Source organism: Aquila chrysaetos, chromosome 4, assembly GCF_900496995.4.
Source record: "Aquila chrysaetos chrysaetos chromosome 4, bAquChr1.4, whole genome shotgun sequence".
NCBI classification, from domain to species: domain Eukaryota; kingdom Metazoa; phylum Chordata; class Aves; order Accipitriformes; family Accipitridae; genus Aquila; species Aquila chrysaetos.
This window is the reverse complement of record NC_044007.1, coordinates 22,873,733-22,890,473: the sequence shown is the minus strand read 5'-3', so window position 1 is coordinate 22,890,473 and position 16,741 is coordinate 22,873,733. Positions and strand designations below refer to the sequence as shown.

General features: G+C 36.7%; 1 protein-coding gene across 18 annotated transcripts in view; it reads right to left on the bottom strand.

Moving 5' to 3' along the window:
* Positions 1-5,754: 5,754 nt before the first annotated feature.
* UBR5 (ubiquitin protein ligase E3 component n-recognin 5) overlaps positions 5,755-16,741 on the bottom strand; it is a 94,745-nt gene continuing 83,758 nt past the window's right edge. For 17 of the 18 annotated variants that reach the window (XM_041122906.1, XM_041122909.1, XM_041122916.1 and 14 more), the window contains 14 exons: positions 16,347-16,467; positions 16,151-16,249; positions 15,630-15,873; positions 14,938-15,049; positions 14,260-14,404; positions 13,835-13,965; positions 13,543-13,603; positions 13,038-13,213; positions 12,534-12,618; positions 10,404-10,559; positions 9,739-9,852; positions 8,194-8,338; positions 7,507-7,592; positions 5,755-6,361 (listed from right to left, as the gene is read on the bottom strand). In XM_041122906.1, the coding sequence (XP_040978840.1) occupies positions 6,149-6,361; positions 7,507-7,592; positions 8,194-8,338; positions 9,739-9,852; positions 10,404-10,559; positions 12,534-12,618; positions 13,038-13,213; positions 13,543-13,603; positions 13,835-13,965; positions 14,260-14,404; positions 14,938-15,049; positions 15,630-15,873; positions 16,151-16,249; positions 16,347-16,467 (1,888 nt within the window). In that variant the 3' untranslated portion in view covers positions 5,755-6,148. The remainder of the gene's footprint in view (positions 6,362-7,506; positions 7,593-8,193; positions 8,339-9,738; positions 9,853-10,403; positions 10,560-12,533; positions 12,619-13,037; positions 13,214-13,542; positions 13,604-13,834; positions 13,966-14,259; positions 14,405-14,937; positions 15,050-15,629; positions 15,874-16,150; positions 16,250-16,346; positions 16,468-16,741) is intronic. The other variant, XM_041122911.1, reaches the window with a different exon arrangement.

The following is a 16,741-nucleotide window of genomic DNA, read 5'->3' as shown; positions in this document are numbered from 1 at the left end:
CACATTAACTCTGACAAATTACATTGCCGTATGTACTGCAGAGTGTGCTGATGGTTTAAGAGGGAGACACATGAGTTTCTGGGCCAGAAACAACAAGCAGCAAAACTCAAGCATACTGACCATATTAAGTAACGTTGACCTGCTTATCAGTTGTCCTAGCCCCCTAACCTGATTATCCTGGCTGCTGTTTCAGAATTCCCCAAGTAAGGGATTGTCCTGCTGAGTATTTGACAAAGAACTACCACAAATTAATAATATTAGCAATAGAAAGGAGTTCCAAGTATTTGGGATAACTTAAAAGTCACACCTGCCCTTTTACAGATGCACAGCAAATATCTACTTACATGGTGCCTAAAGATTAATACATAAAAGGAAAAATACTGCAAAGAAAATGTACCACAAGGATTAACAAAACAGTAGTTGGCTATTCTTGCCCCTCCACAAAAATCCACCAACTTCTGTTAGCTTTGTTTTATATAAATTAATTACATCATGTACATGATACTGAAATAGGAAAAAGCACTTATGGAACTATAGAATAGTTTACAGGCAGAATAAACATACATATGAAATATAGCATTATGCATGATTTTGCAAGATTTCAGATAACTCAGCTGTACCTGCAATGTCCTATTTAGAAAAAGCTCCCCAGCGGGAGGTGGTGGAAGCTGTAGTCATTCCTTAGCTCCTGAGTGCTGGGTGGTGCAGCAGCTGTCCTGCCCCGGTCCCCACGGCCCCTTACCTGCGCTCGTTCACAATGCACACACGCACACTAGGAGTTGTGGAGGTGTTTCTGCATGGGGAGGGACTCTGATCCGCAAGATCATATCCACTGTCACGTCCTGAAAGCATGGTGGCACTTCCCGGAGGTGCAGGACACTCCACAGCAGGCAGGGGAGAAGACCCACAGCAAGGCGTCACACCAGAACGGGCGTTCCCACAGGGTGGCCTGTGGCTTCACAACAGCTCTCTCACTCTGCTAATTGCAATTAATGGAGGTGCAGCAGTAGCACACGCCTTTAGTACGCTGTTGCACAGACCCAGACCTTACGGGCCTACTAGCACAGCTTTGCATTCCCAAAGCTTGCTCTGTCCAACAGAGTAATTTTCATCCACTAAAAAGATTAAAAAAAAATTAAAAAAAAAAAAAAAAAGCCTGTCCACATTCTCCTTTGGGAAGACATGTATGAGAACAATCAGCAAGTTCATGCTGTATTTAGTAGTTCTGAAAACAATAAAAGCAATGAAAAAAGTGTAATCTGTGCTAGCATCAATTACAACTTTTCAGGCAAAGTACTCTTTCATGGCAAGGCAAAGTTACTGATACGAAGTATGTCCTGAAATTTTATCTACTAAAGCACCCAAAATGCAGTCAGCACAGCTTGAACTATAATGCCTCTTCCCTCTCTCCCTCAGAAGATATTACTTATTTGGGGAATACTTAGCTTTTTAAAAACGCTTTATAAATACCATTTTTCTTATACGAAGAATGCCATTTCAGTTAAATTGAAGAATTTTCACTTAGAAATTAAAGTGAAATCTGCTTTTTCAGCTTAAAACTGTTCACTGTATGAAAATAAATTTGTGAATATTTTTAGTATGTCCAAACCAACTATTTTCTTAAATATTTCTCCTTGCAGAGAAACCTTACCACAGGTTGTTGCAGCAACCTATTTTTCAATAGGTTTGCGTGACTATAGTATTCAAACACATGCATTCATGTTGGCTGCCATTATCACTGGACAAGGGATACTGAAAAGTTTCACCATTATGGAAAGAAGTCCTGAAACACTTGGGAGCAACTGACTTCTACTTGCTATACTAAACGGTATATTACTATAATAATAACTTGTGGTGAAATTTAATGACAAAAAAATGCCTTTATATTAAGAAAGCCATGGACAAAGGGGGAAAAATAAAGTCTCACTTACAGGCTTGTGTTTCAAGCAAGACATGAAGTTATCCTCTTAAAGACAACTCCACAGAAAATCCTTAGAAGATATATAAAAAATTAAAAGCCCCCTGCACTTCTCAGTTCAGCAAATCTGCTCAATGGTAAGACAGTCAAACAGCGGCAAATGAAAACCATGAAAGCAATCTCCAACTAGGAAAGGCCCCATCGGCGCTCCTGCTGATGCTAGGAAGTCCTGCCGGGCACTGACTACATCACGATGGAGGCCAGGATCCAGTTGTGAAGCCTATTCGTGTCCTCCTCACACAGACCATGCAGGAACTTCCAGCACTGCAAGTTCAAGATAGTTGCTGAAGCTTTCGCACGATCAATTCACGTACACATTTCAATCTGTGTGTGGACGTTCAACCCTTGGGATAAGCAAATGCCACACACACTGAAATCCAGTTAATCCAGACTTGCAGAATTTTCTATTCTATTTTGGCAGACCCACTATTAAAAAGCCAAAATGAAGAGTTCAGAAAAAAGGTCTAATCATACAAAGCTTGAAAAGAGAAAGGGAATCAAAGCTACTAAGCTAGGTATCTGTAGTTTTCCCTAGAGAGAGGAAGCCAGAGAAATACAGGTGTCAATGAAGCAAAGAGTACAGATACAGAAAAAGCTCAGAATGGCATTTACAGATTCACACACAGAGACATGATCCACAGGCTATAAGGACACTATAAAGAGGGAGTTAAAGGAGAACAGCAGTAAGCTTCCTCCGAGGAGATTACTACTAATCTACTGGACAATCTTTCACATAGCATAAAGAATGGAGGAGAGGTGTGCTGAACGAGGGAGGGCTCCCTATGAGAAGCAGAACCACAAGGAGGACGGTTGGTGGTGACTGGGGCACTTCTCCCACCTGCACGCCAACTACCGAGGAAAGGTTCACACCCTGCTCTCTACCCACTTGTCTTTGGTTGCGCACACGGAAGTAAACTTTTGAAAAACAGCACGTCTGTATACAATTGTGCAAATTATACAGAGATAAACATAGGTTAAGAGATTAGGAAAATTCCCTTTCCTCTGCCTCCCTGAATGACTGCTGCTGTCCAAGGGTATTGCTTTTGATTCACAAATTTGCCAGATTACAGCTTTTTCACTGTGTGTTATCTAATGACTAAATGACTAACTTGCAGGAAAGAAAAGTCAGATGGGAAAGGCCACTTGATGACAAGTCCATAGAATTTTTCACTTCTGGAAAACTAACAAAGTTGGAGCAATTTACTTTCTATGTTGGATACAGCTAGCTAAGGAACAGAAACCAACGCTGAGAATTAGCCATGACAGTTAGCACTAAGGTGTCACTTTTCCCTAGATTCAGGATAGGAACTAGTCTAGTAGTTGCTGGTAACATTTTATCAGTAGCTACCTTTATCTCCTGTTTCAGCAGTTATGAACAGCTAAGGATTTAGACTATTAAAAAAATGTTAACATTATAGAATTTTCCTTTAACTACTTTCTCTACCACATCTTAAAAGTGAACTAACAGAAGGGCTTAAGTCAAAGGGAGATGAGGTGTATGATTTTAATAAACATTTTTCTTATTAAAATCTTGATATAGTTTAAATATACCATACAGAGGAAAAAAGCTATTTATAAAGCTACATACACATTTCAAGTCAATGACGACAGCATAAATCATTCTAGATTCCCTCTCCACTTATCAGAATGCCTTGTGTGTGTATATATGGTGAGCTACTGTGAGTTATCTGCATAATTTTTGTCTAGCTATACATTACAGGACTTAAAAAAAAGTTTAAGCTATATACAGAAATATATATACATATAACATATATTTATATGTTATACATACACATACACTTATATACATATACACACAATACATATATATATATATATACACACAGTACTTTACATTTGTATATGGCCTTTCATCCAAGGGCCTTGGATACTTTTTAATACATCAAGTCTCACAAAGCTTTGTGAGGGAGGGAGCTTTATTTTACAGACTGTAGGTTTGATGCCTATTCTAAACAGTTTCTTTTGTTGCTTTCTACTAACTTTACACATTTCAGAGGCATTTTTGGTAATGGAAATAATTACACCAGTTAGAAATCCAGGCATAATGTATATGGTGCTTTGTACCTTTGTAACTATCCTCCCTAGTATATGAGAACAGCCATACCAGTACAAATTTCCTCTATCCTAATACACCTATATCTAGACTTGTGTAGCTGTACTGCTTTATTTTTAATTGATACTAGCATAGTAAAATCTGATAGTTTTGAACTTGAGATACACTAGAGGTCACAATAGGAAATCCAGAATAGACTCCAATCCTCATACTTTGAAACTATAGTTTTCTAGGACGATTGATTTAGGAAGTATTAGTACATGCAGAAATAATTCTACATCTGTTTACTTAATTTATCTGCAGTTTAACTACACAAGCCTGAAACAGCCAGCCTTATTTAGAAAACAGGATTTTCAGCATCAATTTGGCAACTGGTGGTCAGAATTTCTGATCTCAACTGTCCTCCATACCTCTAGCAACTAAATAAATGGTGAAAACAGGCTTTTTTAAAAAATCACAACTGTAGGTAACTTCTGGTCATCCTCAACTAGCTGACAGAAAGGAAAACCCAGTGGAGCTCTGGCAAAGGTGAATTCTACTCGGATTTTGATGGAACGTTAGTCTAGTTCTTCCCTAGGAAAAAAAAAAAAAAAAAAAATCACTAACATGGACTCATGGGGTTGGGGAAGCAATAAAGAAGGAGAATACCACCACAAAAAAGCTCTTAACCTTCAATACTTCAGTCTGCTAAGCTTTCAGAAACCTGTTTTGACACAGAAAAAGTAGCTCCTTCCTTTATTAATCACTTCCTAACCCTCAAGCATTAGGGAAAACAAGTCCTAGGTTATGGTCAAAGACTGCCCTCCCCAAAGGCAACCAACCACTTCAAAAGTGAACATACAGTAGAAACCCACTACAATGCAGCTTAAGAATTTTATTCTAACCTAATTACCTTGACTTTTTTCAGAACAAGCCACTTTCCCTTCAAACGAATTCTGTGAAAAGAAGGGGTTGCCTGGCCTGTTTCATTCAGGATTCTCTGCTAACTGTAAAATGTGGGCTAAATGTCTTCTGCAGGTCAATTTTTCAGTTACAAAATTCGGAATTTTAATGAACAACTATGTTTAATGTATGCCGTTAGCTAAAGTATAAATGGCTAAATAAATAAAAACTATTGTTTCTTCAAGTATGACTTGGTATTTTGTCTGTAATTTCTTTATTAAAAAACTGTAACAAGATACTTAAAAAAAGGCTAGATACAAAAGAAGTTAAGCTGCTCACGAACATTAAAGTTTTCCAAAATGTATCTTCAATAATCATGATCTTATAAACATTTTACAGTTACCAGAAAGTGCCCAGGCTGAGTTTACATAGTTAGATAACGTAGTACAAGTGTCAGGTTAGAACTACTAGTGGAACAATCCCCTGACTGTCTGTTCACTGAAAAAGGGATACAAAAATGTTGATTGTGAACTATGAAATACTGTGCATTGGCCTCATCATATGTACAAAAAAAAAACCCCAAAAAACAAAAATCCACTAAAGGTACAGATTACATGCAAAATATTAGTGACGGTATCTGATGCACCAGAGTTCAATGCAATCAGAACAGAAATTGCAATGAAAGTGGTTTCATAAGTGAACAATCCCAACTTCGGGATCTGAGCTGTCAGGAACTTTTTACAAGTTCAATATACATGATACACAACTGCAGCCAACCACAAATTAAACACCATAAAAAAAGTTAAAATAAACCACAGAACATACTTAATTTTTTATTTCGAAATTCCCTACTCCCTCTATACAAGAACCTTTGCTGAAACACTTTCCACAAAGGCAGCAGTGAATTTTCAGAACATTTTACATATTTTCCCTCAGCAAAAAGATAAATCACAGTGTAAATTATATTGTTCTGCTGTCATCTTTGGCTGGGGTTAGGCAAAGGAGTTATTGACTAGCAAACTGTTGCAATCAGATATTGCCAGTGCTCCTTAGGCCTTTACGTTACAAATTTAGTACAGGAATGTTTGCATTTAAATCTTTAAAGTACCACCAGGGGTATGACAGCATTAACTTTCATAAACTTTTATAGACAAATGGAAAAATCTACAAAACTTAGCTAGTAATATTACACAGCAATACACACTTTTTATACTCTACACAAAACCAAAATTCTTGGTCTTAATGGCGAGTAACAATTTCTGTTTCAAAATCTGCTTAGAGGAATAGAGTGGGACATAAAGGCGAGAAATGCAAGTGTTTGCTGTAGGAAGATGTTGGTCATCTGGTGGTCTTATTGTGATTGATGGCATAGGCTGGAATCCCTCCTCGCTGGCAGGCAATGATGGACTTGAGGTCCAAAAGTAAACCTGAAAAAAAGAAGACAGCATTTAAAATTTTGCTGTACAAGGCTCAAATTCACATTGCCTACATGTTGTGTAGGGAAAGGTTAAAGAATAACTGCACAGTCATAGCAAGTTCAATCATACTACGTTCTGCTCAATATGCCAGCTAAACCTCAGTGGTCATGCTACATGCTTTCATAGTAGTTTCCTTCACTTCCTTTCCTCAACTGCTCATTATATACTTCTGTTAAAACTGATAAAAGCAGCACTCAAAATGTTCCTCTATCAACAAATCCTCAGTAAATAAAACGTCCCCAAATCCATCTGGGAAGACGGTGACTGCCATCAATACAAAATGCATCAGAAATCCCTCACAAACCAGTTAGTGACTACAGAATATAGTACTTGTACAGACAAAAGGCAGCAACAGAGAATATTTGGTTTACTGTCTCAAGTGTGAAATACTGACTTGCAGAGCAGAGTCACTACCCAAGTGTAACCATAGATATTCCTTAACAAATGTGCTCTAGATTTTCCACTTTTCAGATTAGTCTTTGCTTCCTTTTAGCAAACTGTAAAGGAAAGATAGTACCTTAAGTAGTAGGAAGTTAAAAGCAAATAGTTTTAAGAAGCGTACAATGAATACAATTTATAGGCAAGTTTTCCAAAATTACCCCCCCTGAACAGTATCTTGTTCTTTCAAGCTTCTCATCAGCTATTCCTAAAGGGCTTTGAGAAGGAGATAGTATCATTACTGACATCTTACAGAGAGGACACAGGTGGTGTCCTCGGGATACACAGAAGTCAGGAGAGTAGATGATCCAGGAAGAGAAGAGAACTCAGCCTCAAAACCCTAGTAGCCCACAACACAGTTGACTAACCACAGTTACTCAGCTTAAGAACGACTGTGCAGAGACTGTAACTGTGCTTCCATAAGACACCTGTGAATATGGATAAGGACACACCACGCTTACTTTCAGTTGCAAGAAGGTCTAGGATTCACACCTGATGTTTACAGAACTGAAAGTCTAATCAAACCCTACTACCCTGCTCTGCTACCTTAACTCTTCACATACAAAGTCTCTGCAGGTAGACACAGTTAAAAACAGTAATGATGCCAAAGTCATTCTGGTTCTTCTGCACATTTTCACTGGGAACGGACAACTTACTAGATCTTGTCTTTCTGTCATACTCATCTTCTCAACTATGGACCAAAACCAACGCTTGAATTGCAAAAGCTTCTCAGCATTTTCTCCTGTGTGAAATAAAAAAGATATATAATTCAGCTGGTACACTGGACAAAAATATTAAGAGATCTGTTTCACATGTACTGCAAGTTGGATCTCAGCTACACTCTCATTCATAGAGTCCTGATATTGGAGACACTAGTAATCTCAAAACCAATACACATACTTTTGAATGTAAAGGCTAACTGACATATCTCAGTACAACTCCCACCCGCTCCCTACCAAAAAGCCTAACAGCTAAAAATAGTTTAAAAATTATGTAAGAAATATTAGACTGCATCCATCACATTTATAGTTCTGAAGTTAGGTCAGAACTTTCAGAAGGAAAGATATACTACCAATAATACAATCCTTGTATTTAAGATCAAGTGACAGCGGAGTTGGAAAACGTGCTCCCCCCACCACACACACACAATTGAAGGTAAATATTTTCAAAGGTATGTACAAAACACAGTAATAATTTTATTTGGACTTTCAGTGACTTATTAACTGATGTCAAATTTGAAGAGGTATGTTGAGTTTAATGCTGGTAACTCTTACTCCACACAGAACAAACAGCGTTAAGTTATCCACACAACTCTGTTTCTGAATGAGAACGTTATTTCATACCTGACTCATCATTGAAAGAGGTAAAGCTGATTAGCATTTGCACATTTACTTCACCACAGCCATTTACCAAAAGTCTGAAATCTTCTGCTGTTAAATCTTCTAATGAATTCTTGGGAAGTACATCCAGGAGACCCTTCCTCATAGCCTTAAGTGAAAACCACAAGACACATTATAGCCATATCACTTTCAGATTGACTTTAAATGCAGTACTGAAAAGTTCCATGTGAAATCCCCTATTAACTCAAAATTCATTATTCTCCTAGCTGTTCTTTTCCTTCAAAGCTTTACCATCTGAGATGCAAATTTTCTGAAACAAAGAACTGCACCAATCTGTTAAACCCTACCTACTATTGCAAAAGAAAGCAGTAATGGTTTGAACTAATATTTCACCAGAAGCAGAAGCAAATATACTCCCTAATGCTAAAATGTCCAGGTATTTTGCTGAGCTACGCTGAATCTGATAAGTATGAAAACCACATCTTGCATGTTACTTTGCTTCCTCAGACACTCACACACTAACTCTGCTTTAAAAATGTTATACATACACACACACACATTTTATATAAGTAAGTAATATCCTGAAAAGATTGGAAATTCCATTTTCAAAATGGAAGAATATGAATAAATGTGTTTTAGTAAATTCCAAAATGAATACAAATGTTATGGTTTTCAAACTCTTAAAATAAACAAGAGTCAAACTATTAATACAGGCAGACATGGAGATCAAGTAGCCTAATTCCAGGAACATGTTTCTGTGAGGATTTTGGACCTAAACTGCACAAAGCAGTCTGCTAGCGTTATCTCAGAAGCGCAGCAGGAAACCATAGTCAGCAGAAATGATCAAGTTTAGATGTAGTATCATATGACAGAGTAAGCGGTTCTAAGCACTGGACCTTCATTAACTGTTTACAAAAATATATTATTCCATAACTTTTACATAAAAGGGCTTTAAAAACCAAATTATTTTTAATATAGTTTCATAGTCAATTGTTAGGTTTCTTGCCAGGCTAGTAAAATAAGAACAAAGTTGTATGTTTCATAACTGATTTTTTCTTTTAAAACAAGGACACAAGTCAGAAGTTCAAAGTGATTTATGTAAGTATTTTGAAATTTCATTTTAATCTTTGTTTAAAAAGCTAAACAAACCAAAGGTGACAGATTATTAGAACAAAGTAGCTGCTAAATACAAAGCAAAAATTACAAGAGGCTACATGCCATTCAAGCTCAAGAAATGAACACATATGCTTAACCAATGAGATCAAGTTTAAAAGAAATTCTCTTTCATTCTATAAAAAAAGACAAATTGCTCAAGGTACTCAGTCTTCACAGTACTGCATGAACAGCTATACAATTACAAAAAAATTAGAAAATTAAGTATTTTTAATCAAGCTGTCAAGACTTCAAAAGAAACCTGATTAGCAATACCATAACAAGGAAAAGAATTAACTGACTGAAATCTTACAGGTGGTTTTTTTTGGTTGTTTTTGTTTGTTTGTTTTTTTGTTTTGTTTTTTTTTTTTAAAAAACACTCCACCGAAGACTTACATGTAGAGGCTGTTCCGCTACTACCAACATTCGGTGTTCTGCGTATTTCCGGACATACTCATATACATTCTGAGGAGTGACTGGTATATTTACACCATTGGAAATAAGTTCAACCTATGGCAAAGTAACAAGGACCATTTAAAAAGAAAAGAAAAAAAAAAGAAAAGAAAAAAAAAGGAAAAGAAAAAAAAAGGAAAAAAAAAAGGAAAAGAAAAAAAAAAAAAAAAAAGGAAAAGAAAAAGGAAAAGAAAAAGGAAAAGAAAAAAAAAGGAAAAGAAAAAAAAAGGAAAAGAAAAAAAAAGGAAAAGAAAAAAAAGGAAAAAAAAAAAAAGGAAAAAAGGAAATTAGGTTATTACAACAGCCACAGTATGCTGCACAGTGATTTACTGCTTAATATCCCTCTAAAAACAAGCAAAATTTACTACTACAAGTTAGCTTTAAAGATTCCCTAGGATTGACTATGTTATCCAGACTTTATGGTACACCCTATATCACCTTCAAGGAAAAAAACCCACACTTCATTGTCTAAGGAGAACACTGTGTTTGAATCTAGGAAGGGTAAAACATTATCTCTGCCACCTCAGAAGAGCACGGATTATGTGTCACTACAACATGCATAAGCTGTCGAATTCTGAAACTAGAGACACAGGTTTAGCTGTGCTTACCTGCCCTCCACCCTCCTCCTTACACAGGTCTATTGCAAAGGCTAAGTCCATAGCTGCAAATACTGCATCAGCATCTGTACTCTGGGAAGCAAGAATAAGTTGCCGAAGGCTTTCATACATAACCGGATCGAAAAAAGCAAAGTCATGCCAGTTCACCTAAAAAAAGAAGATAGATGTTTGAAACTAGGTGTTTGAAACACACCAGTTGTTTAAGAATATGTTCAAAATTATGTGATCTGTGCCTAATCTGTGCACTAGCATACAGCAGTGCATAACCCATGTAACAAAGCATACAAACACTTGGAAATAAAGACAGTCAAACTCCTACCTTCAGCCTGCTTTTGAAGGTACATTAGAATACTCAACTGAAGTGCATTAGCAGAACATAAAGCCAGGCCTGTAAAGCCTTTCCTGCTATTAAAGGCATAGAGGTGTCCTGGTTTCAGCTGGGATAGAGTTAATTTTCTTTCTAGTAGCTGGTATAGTGCTATGTTTTTGAGTTAGGTCTGAGAAGAATGTTGATAACACTCATGTTTTCAGTTGTTGCTAAGTAATGTTTAGTTTAAAGTCAAGGATTTTTCAGCTTCTCATGCCAAGCCAGCGAGAAAGCTGGAACGGCACAAGAAGTTGGGAGGGGACACAGCCAGGGCAGCTGACCCAAATCGGCCAAAGGTGTATTCCATACCAGTCATGTCTAGTATACAAACTGGGGGGAGTGGGGTGGGGGGATTGCTGCTCGGGAACTAACTGGGCATCAGTCAGCGAGTGGTGAGCAATTGCATTGTGCATCAGTTGTATATTCCAATCCTTTTATTATTATTATTGTCATTTTATTATTATTATCATTATTAGTTTCTTCTTTTCTGTTCTATTAAACTGTTCTTATCTCAACCCATGAGTTTTACTTGTTTGGTTTTGGTTTTTTTTTTTTCCCTTCGATTCTCTCCCCCATCCACTGGCGGCAGGGGGGGAGTAAGTGGCTGCGTGGTGCTTAGTTGCTGGCTGGGGTTAAACCACAACAGAGATTATAAAGAAAATTTATAGGGTTTTTTTTAAACAAATTCTTCTACATATCACCTAGATCAGCAGAGATCTGATGGAGGTTGACTGAAGCTGGAAACAATTTGCGTCAGTGCTCCAAACTGCTGAAAGTTCCCCTCCACTTAAACACACACAGACCTATATACACACACACACTTAAATGACTGACAGCCCAGTAGCTGCACACCAGTTTCCAACAATTCAAATACCAATGTCTACTTCTTGCTGTTTTCTATAGTTCCTTGCTTCTTTGTTCTTTATCAGCCTGGAGAGAAAAGTCATCTACCAACTAAACTCAAACTAACTAAAATGTTCTTTGATGTATCCAATATTTAACTGGAAGGAATACATATTCAGGAAGAAAAACATGAAGAACAGATTTAGAAGGGAATGTCTCTTGCAAGATATCAGGGGATATTTGGAGGCATATCTTTCTGCCATTAGCCCTTTTTCATTAAAGATCATATGTATGTTGGATAGCTGATTATGTGATCAACATTGGTTTTAAGGAAAGACCAACAGTAACAAACCTTGGTTTAAGGTTGTTCCATCAGTCAGAACGTACAATGCTATTGACTAATGCATGAAATGTGCAGTATATAATTAGTGTTTATTAGGGTCAGGAAGCATTTTTTGCCAAACGTTTAGGTAATTATTGCTCTAAATTAAATTATACCTATACCCAAGACAAAATTTTAATTACAATTCAATTCAATGAGTTCTCTCAAATATCAAGGAAAACGCTTTTCCATAAGCTGAAATGCTGTTGCCTAGTACTGTCCAACACTCTCTCTTCAAGTCTTCAGTCTCAGGAAGAAAAAAAGGGGAGACAGTAAGCTGTTTGTGAAGAGAGCCAAAGGTTAACTCATTACAAATCATTCCATCTTAGTCAAATACCTGACTTCTAGTACATCTACTCAGTTCAAAATCCAGGAAATGATAATACTCCTCAAATTAAATTTAAAGGCATCCTTACAGTTCCAGTATTAACTCTGCTAGTCAATACATGCACATTAGAGAAAAAAAGCTGTTTTTAAAAACAAGATTTTATTTCATTAAAGGAAATTCAGATTTCTATGTTCAACTTACCTTTCTGCCAAGAAGAACTTTGATTACGTGTCTATTTAATGTGATGGGACATAGTTCATTCTGCAACAAGCACAATCCTAGGATTCTGAAAATAAATGTTTGGATTTTGTTTTGGTAAGACAGAAATTACATTGGAGATCTTTCAGCAAACTCACATTAAGAAAGTTAAAGTATTCTATGAATCAAGCTGCAGCTAGCTTCCCAGCTCTATCAATCCCCAAAAGAAAATCATGGACATAGATAATTTAAAAAAAAAAAAAAAAAAAAAAAAAATTTCCTGCAGTATAAAACTTCCAGAATGTAAAAAAAGATAAAAACAAAAATCTAACAGGAAAAGAAGCCTCAAGTTGATGTGTGCAAATTCCCAACTATTTAGCTCCAGGTGAGAAATACAGAGCATAAAATTAATAAAGTTTTTGCAGCTTGGATGATTGGTACTCTCTCTGGTATTTTATATATTCATCTTTTACTTTTTTTCAGACCAGAAAGTTAATAGTAGCATACCTGCCAATGTTTCTGAAACAATTCAGCCTTGCTTCTGTGTTTTTACCAGGTCTTGGTGTATAAAAACCTCGTTTTCCAGGTTGGTAGAAAAGTGGTGCGTTATCATCCCCATCATCTGTATCATCTAATTCCATATCTACTACACTGCGGCTGGAACCATGTCGCTTTCTGTTTTCCTGTTTTGAAAGTCAGAACAGCAATTAACAAACTTACTTCTAGTTACTGACACACATCAACAAGCTATTTGCTACTGGACCCAAAGATTCAAGTTCCACTGATTAAGAATTTCCATGATATTTCCTGATCGTAACATTTTAAACTTTTGAGTAATTCCTGCTTAATGTTTTCAAAAGAAAAAAAGAAAGGAAAAAAAAGGCAACTCCACAAAATAATTAAACAGAACTTTGTCTTGCATGATAAAGGAACGCTCCAGTTGCTTAAGTTTTTAAAATTAATTGATACAACTGGATCTTAAGTAACTTTAATTTGTGCAACAGTTCGTTACCTGCACTTTATCTGAAGAGTCTAGCAATCCAAGATCCAATATACTGTCAGCACCATTCTCCCTTGACAAGGGGAAAGAAATATATGCAGATTTAATTTCACAATAAGGAATTGTCATATTCTGAAACAAGACAGATTAGATTAAACCGAAGTCAACAAGTCAGTTGGCCAAAGAGACATACTTAGAACAAAGCCAGGAATAAGTTGCATGCATCAGGGTTAGATGTAGCACAGTAGAAGTGCTTTGGCCACAAAATAATTTTAATTTCTTATCTAATTCCTTGATACTTTACCTGCCATGTGCAATAATGAGTTCCATTGCTTCATCAACTCTTGCTCTAAGAGAATCTTCACTAGCTAGTAATAGAAGCAGCTGAGCAGGGGACAATTCCAACAACATTCCTGTGATTTTACTTGCAAATGCCTGGGGATAAGGAATGATATGTCTTACTATTCTCCTCCAGTTCTCTCATTTTCAAATATGGTTTTATAAAAGTTTTAGTATTGTAAATATAGAATGCATTACAAGATACCTCCTAAGCTAAATGACAAATTACAGAAACAAAATCTTTAGAGAATGCCAAAGAATATAAAAACAACCCTACATGTTCAAATATTTTCAGTTATGTCAAACTATAATGGATAAGGAGATTAATTTTTAAATTAAAAGATGACAAGAACAATTTATCATTAAGTGTATTAGATAGCTAAGTCTTACTGGTTGCATTGCTTGCACTCGAGGGTAGAGCCTTTCTCCAAGGGCTTGCCTGTGTGCTGGAAGTGGGTCAGGGTCATCACTAGGATTTCCTTCTGATGCCGGTCTAAAAGGCCGTGTGTCAATGGAAAGTTGTCTTCTAAAGTCCCTTAAGAAAATTAAAGCAGTTTGTACTCATTTCAGAGGAAATATGCACAAATCCTCTGGAACAGTCTCATTTGCACACAGATTCAAAATAGCATTAGCTTTTATGCTGGAACAGTAGTGTTGCTCATAGCTCTTGGAGAGAATGATTCAGAAACAGAGAATCAAAATGAACCGGAGATTTTAATACTACTAGTATTTTGGATACAGCAGTCAGACATGCCACCAATGGCAATGTTGTTTCTAAACCACCTCACAATTTCCTACTAGTACACAAGGGTTTTTTGTTGTTTTAGCAGGAAATATTGATGGCATATGGTTGAGACATAATCTATCAATGCTAGAGTAAGCGTAATTATTCTTTAAAGAATTAAAGTATATACTGAATTTCAAGAAATTACCCTGTATATTGCTCCTGAAAGCAAAAAAGACAGACTCCTTAAATTTGAGGATGTAAAAGTATCTTTCCTGAAGATAACCAAGGCAATTATTCTATTTGACAAAGTATCTCCAACAAATCAAAAATATATCACTTACCTATCCCTATCTCTCCGAGAACCAGCTCGTAAGCCACTACTTCTCCGCATTTCTCTCTCTCGCTCCCTTTCCCGATCTCTCTCTCCCCTGTTTCGCAATCTCTGCATCAGACCTGAAGGGGAAAAATCCTCATAAGCTTAAACATCTGTATTTCTCTCTCCTACCTAAGTTTCAGTGTAAGGAGGGCACAGTTTTGGAAGACAGCTTGAAAGACATCAATGAGGTAGAACCACTTCACTTAAAGTAGTGATTGGGGTTCAGCCAAACTTAAGAAAGGAACCTGAAGTGTTTGTACCAACGTAAAAATGCCACAATACTTCAAGAGTTTATATATACTTTCAAAAATATTAAAATATATTTCTGACAAGCCAGATGGAGCAGTCATATTAAAATGTATAAGCTCCTACTAGCTAAAATCTTGACAATTATTACCTACTGGAGAGAAAGATGCTCAAAAAAACTAAGAGCATCTAAAGCACACTGTTGTTTCGAGAAAAACAAGAGCTTCCTGTTTCTGAAAGCAGAAAAAAAGCCATTTACTTGCCTCAGAGAAGTAACATGCACAATTTTCACAGTTCCTCTGCTGAGCTAACAAGAGAAATCTCTGAGACAATGCCAAGTATTTCAACATAAAAAAGCATCCAAGGCTTTTATGAATGTTATCTATAGATTAACTGCTGTGCATCACTTACTTGTATGGGTACCTTTGTTGGCATTCTGAATACAATCTAGATTTGGCAGTTTCTCATTTGACAGAAAGGCCTGTGCAATAGCAGTATAAAAGCTTCGTGCTACACCACTCCCTTCTCCTGGTTCATCCTTAAAAGTAACTTTTACTCTGTGCACAGCCATCGGAGTGGTAGCACACCTGCGACCAAAATGGTTGTTGAGCTGCCTCATGGTCTGCTGAATTAGAAGATCTCTGTCTCGATCAACCTAGTAAAAACACAAAAAAGTTTTCTTTTCTTTACTAATCATCACACTGAGAGAATTTCAGCTTCACAAGAATTTTCTGGACACTTCTGCATAGACTCAGAAAATAGCAATTAGACAGTAAAAAACTACAGAGTAATTGCAACACAGCTCACAAAGTAAGGTTTAAGACACCTGCTTGCAGACTCTGAAATACAACTTCTCCTATCAAGTTACTGCAATGTGCAATAATTCAACTTTTAATGAAAACAAATTAAGAACATAAAATAACATTTTTTACCTCCAACGTTAAATCCCTGGATTGCTGGTTTCTGAGTTTTTCCATCTCCCTGCGGAATTTCGATTCCTTTACTTCAAAGCCACCTAATTCAGTCAAAATCTTAAAATAAAAAACAAAACCAAAAACCAAAATCAGAATGAGGGAGGTTCACAATTTAGTTGTAAGAGGAATTGTCCTTACACTGGGAAATACATACCGATCCAGGCTCTGCTCCAACATCTTCCATGAATACTCTACCGAACAACTCTAAAGAAAGGCGCCAACGTCCCAGCAACATGTCATGAGATATAACCATGCCCATGAAGCTACACTGTGGCCTAACAGAAGGAGGGAAAAAATAACAGACAAGCAAAATCAAGTTAAATTTCAAACATGTTTTGTGTACTTCTGCTTTTTCTTACCCTCTGTCTTCAACGAAGTTCTTTATTACTGATAAACAAGAACACAGTACAGTAAGTTTGTGGACAAAAGCACATGAAGCTGCTTGGTTTCAGCTGAAACGCAAGTCTTGCTTCCAAAGAGAAATTACTCTCAAAGCATGTAACTGCACTGCTACATGGAATTCACTGTTATTGGTCTCCCTTCAATCAA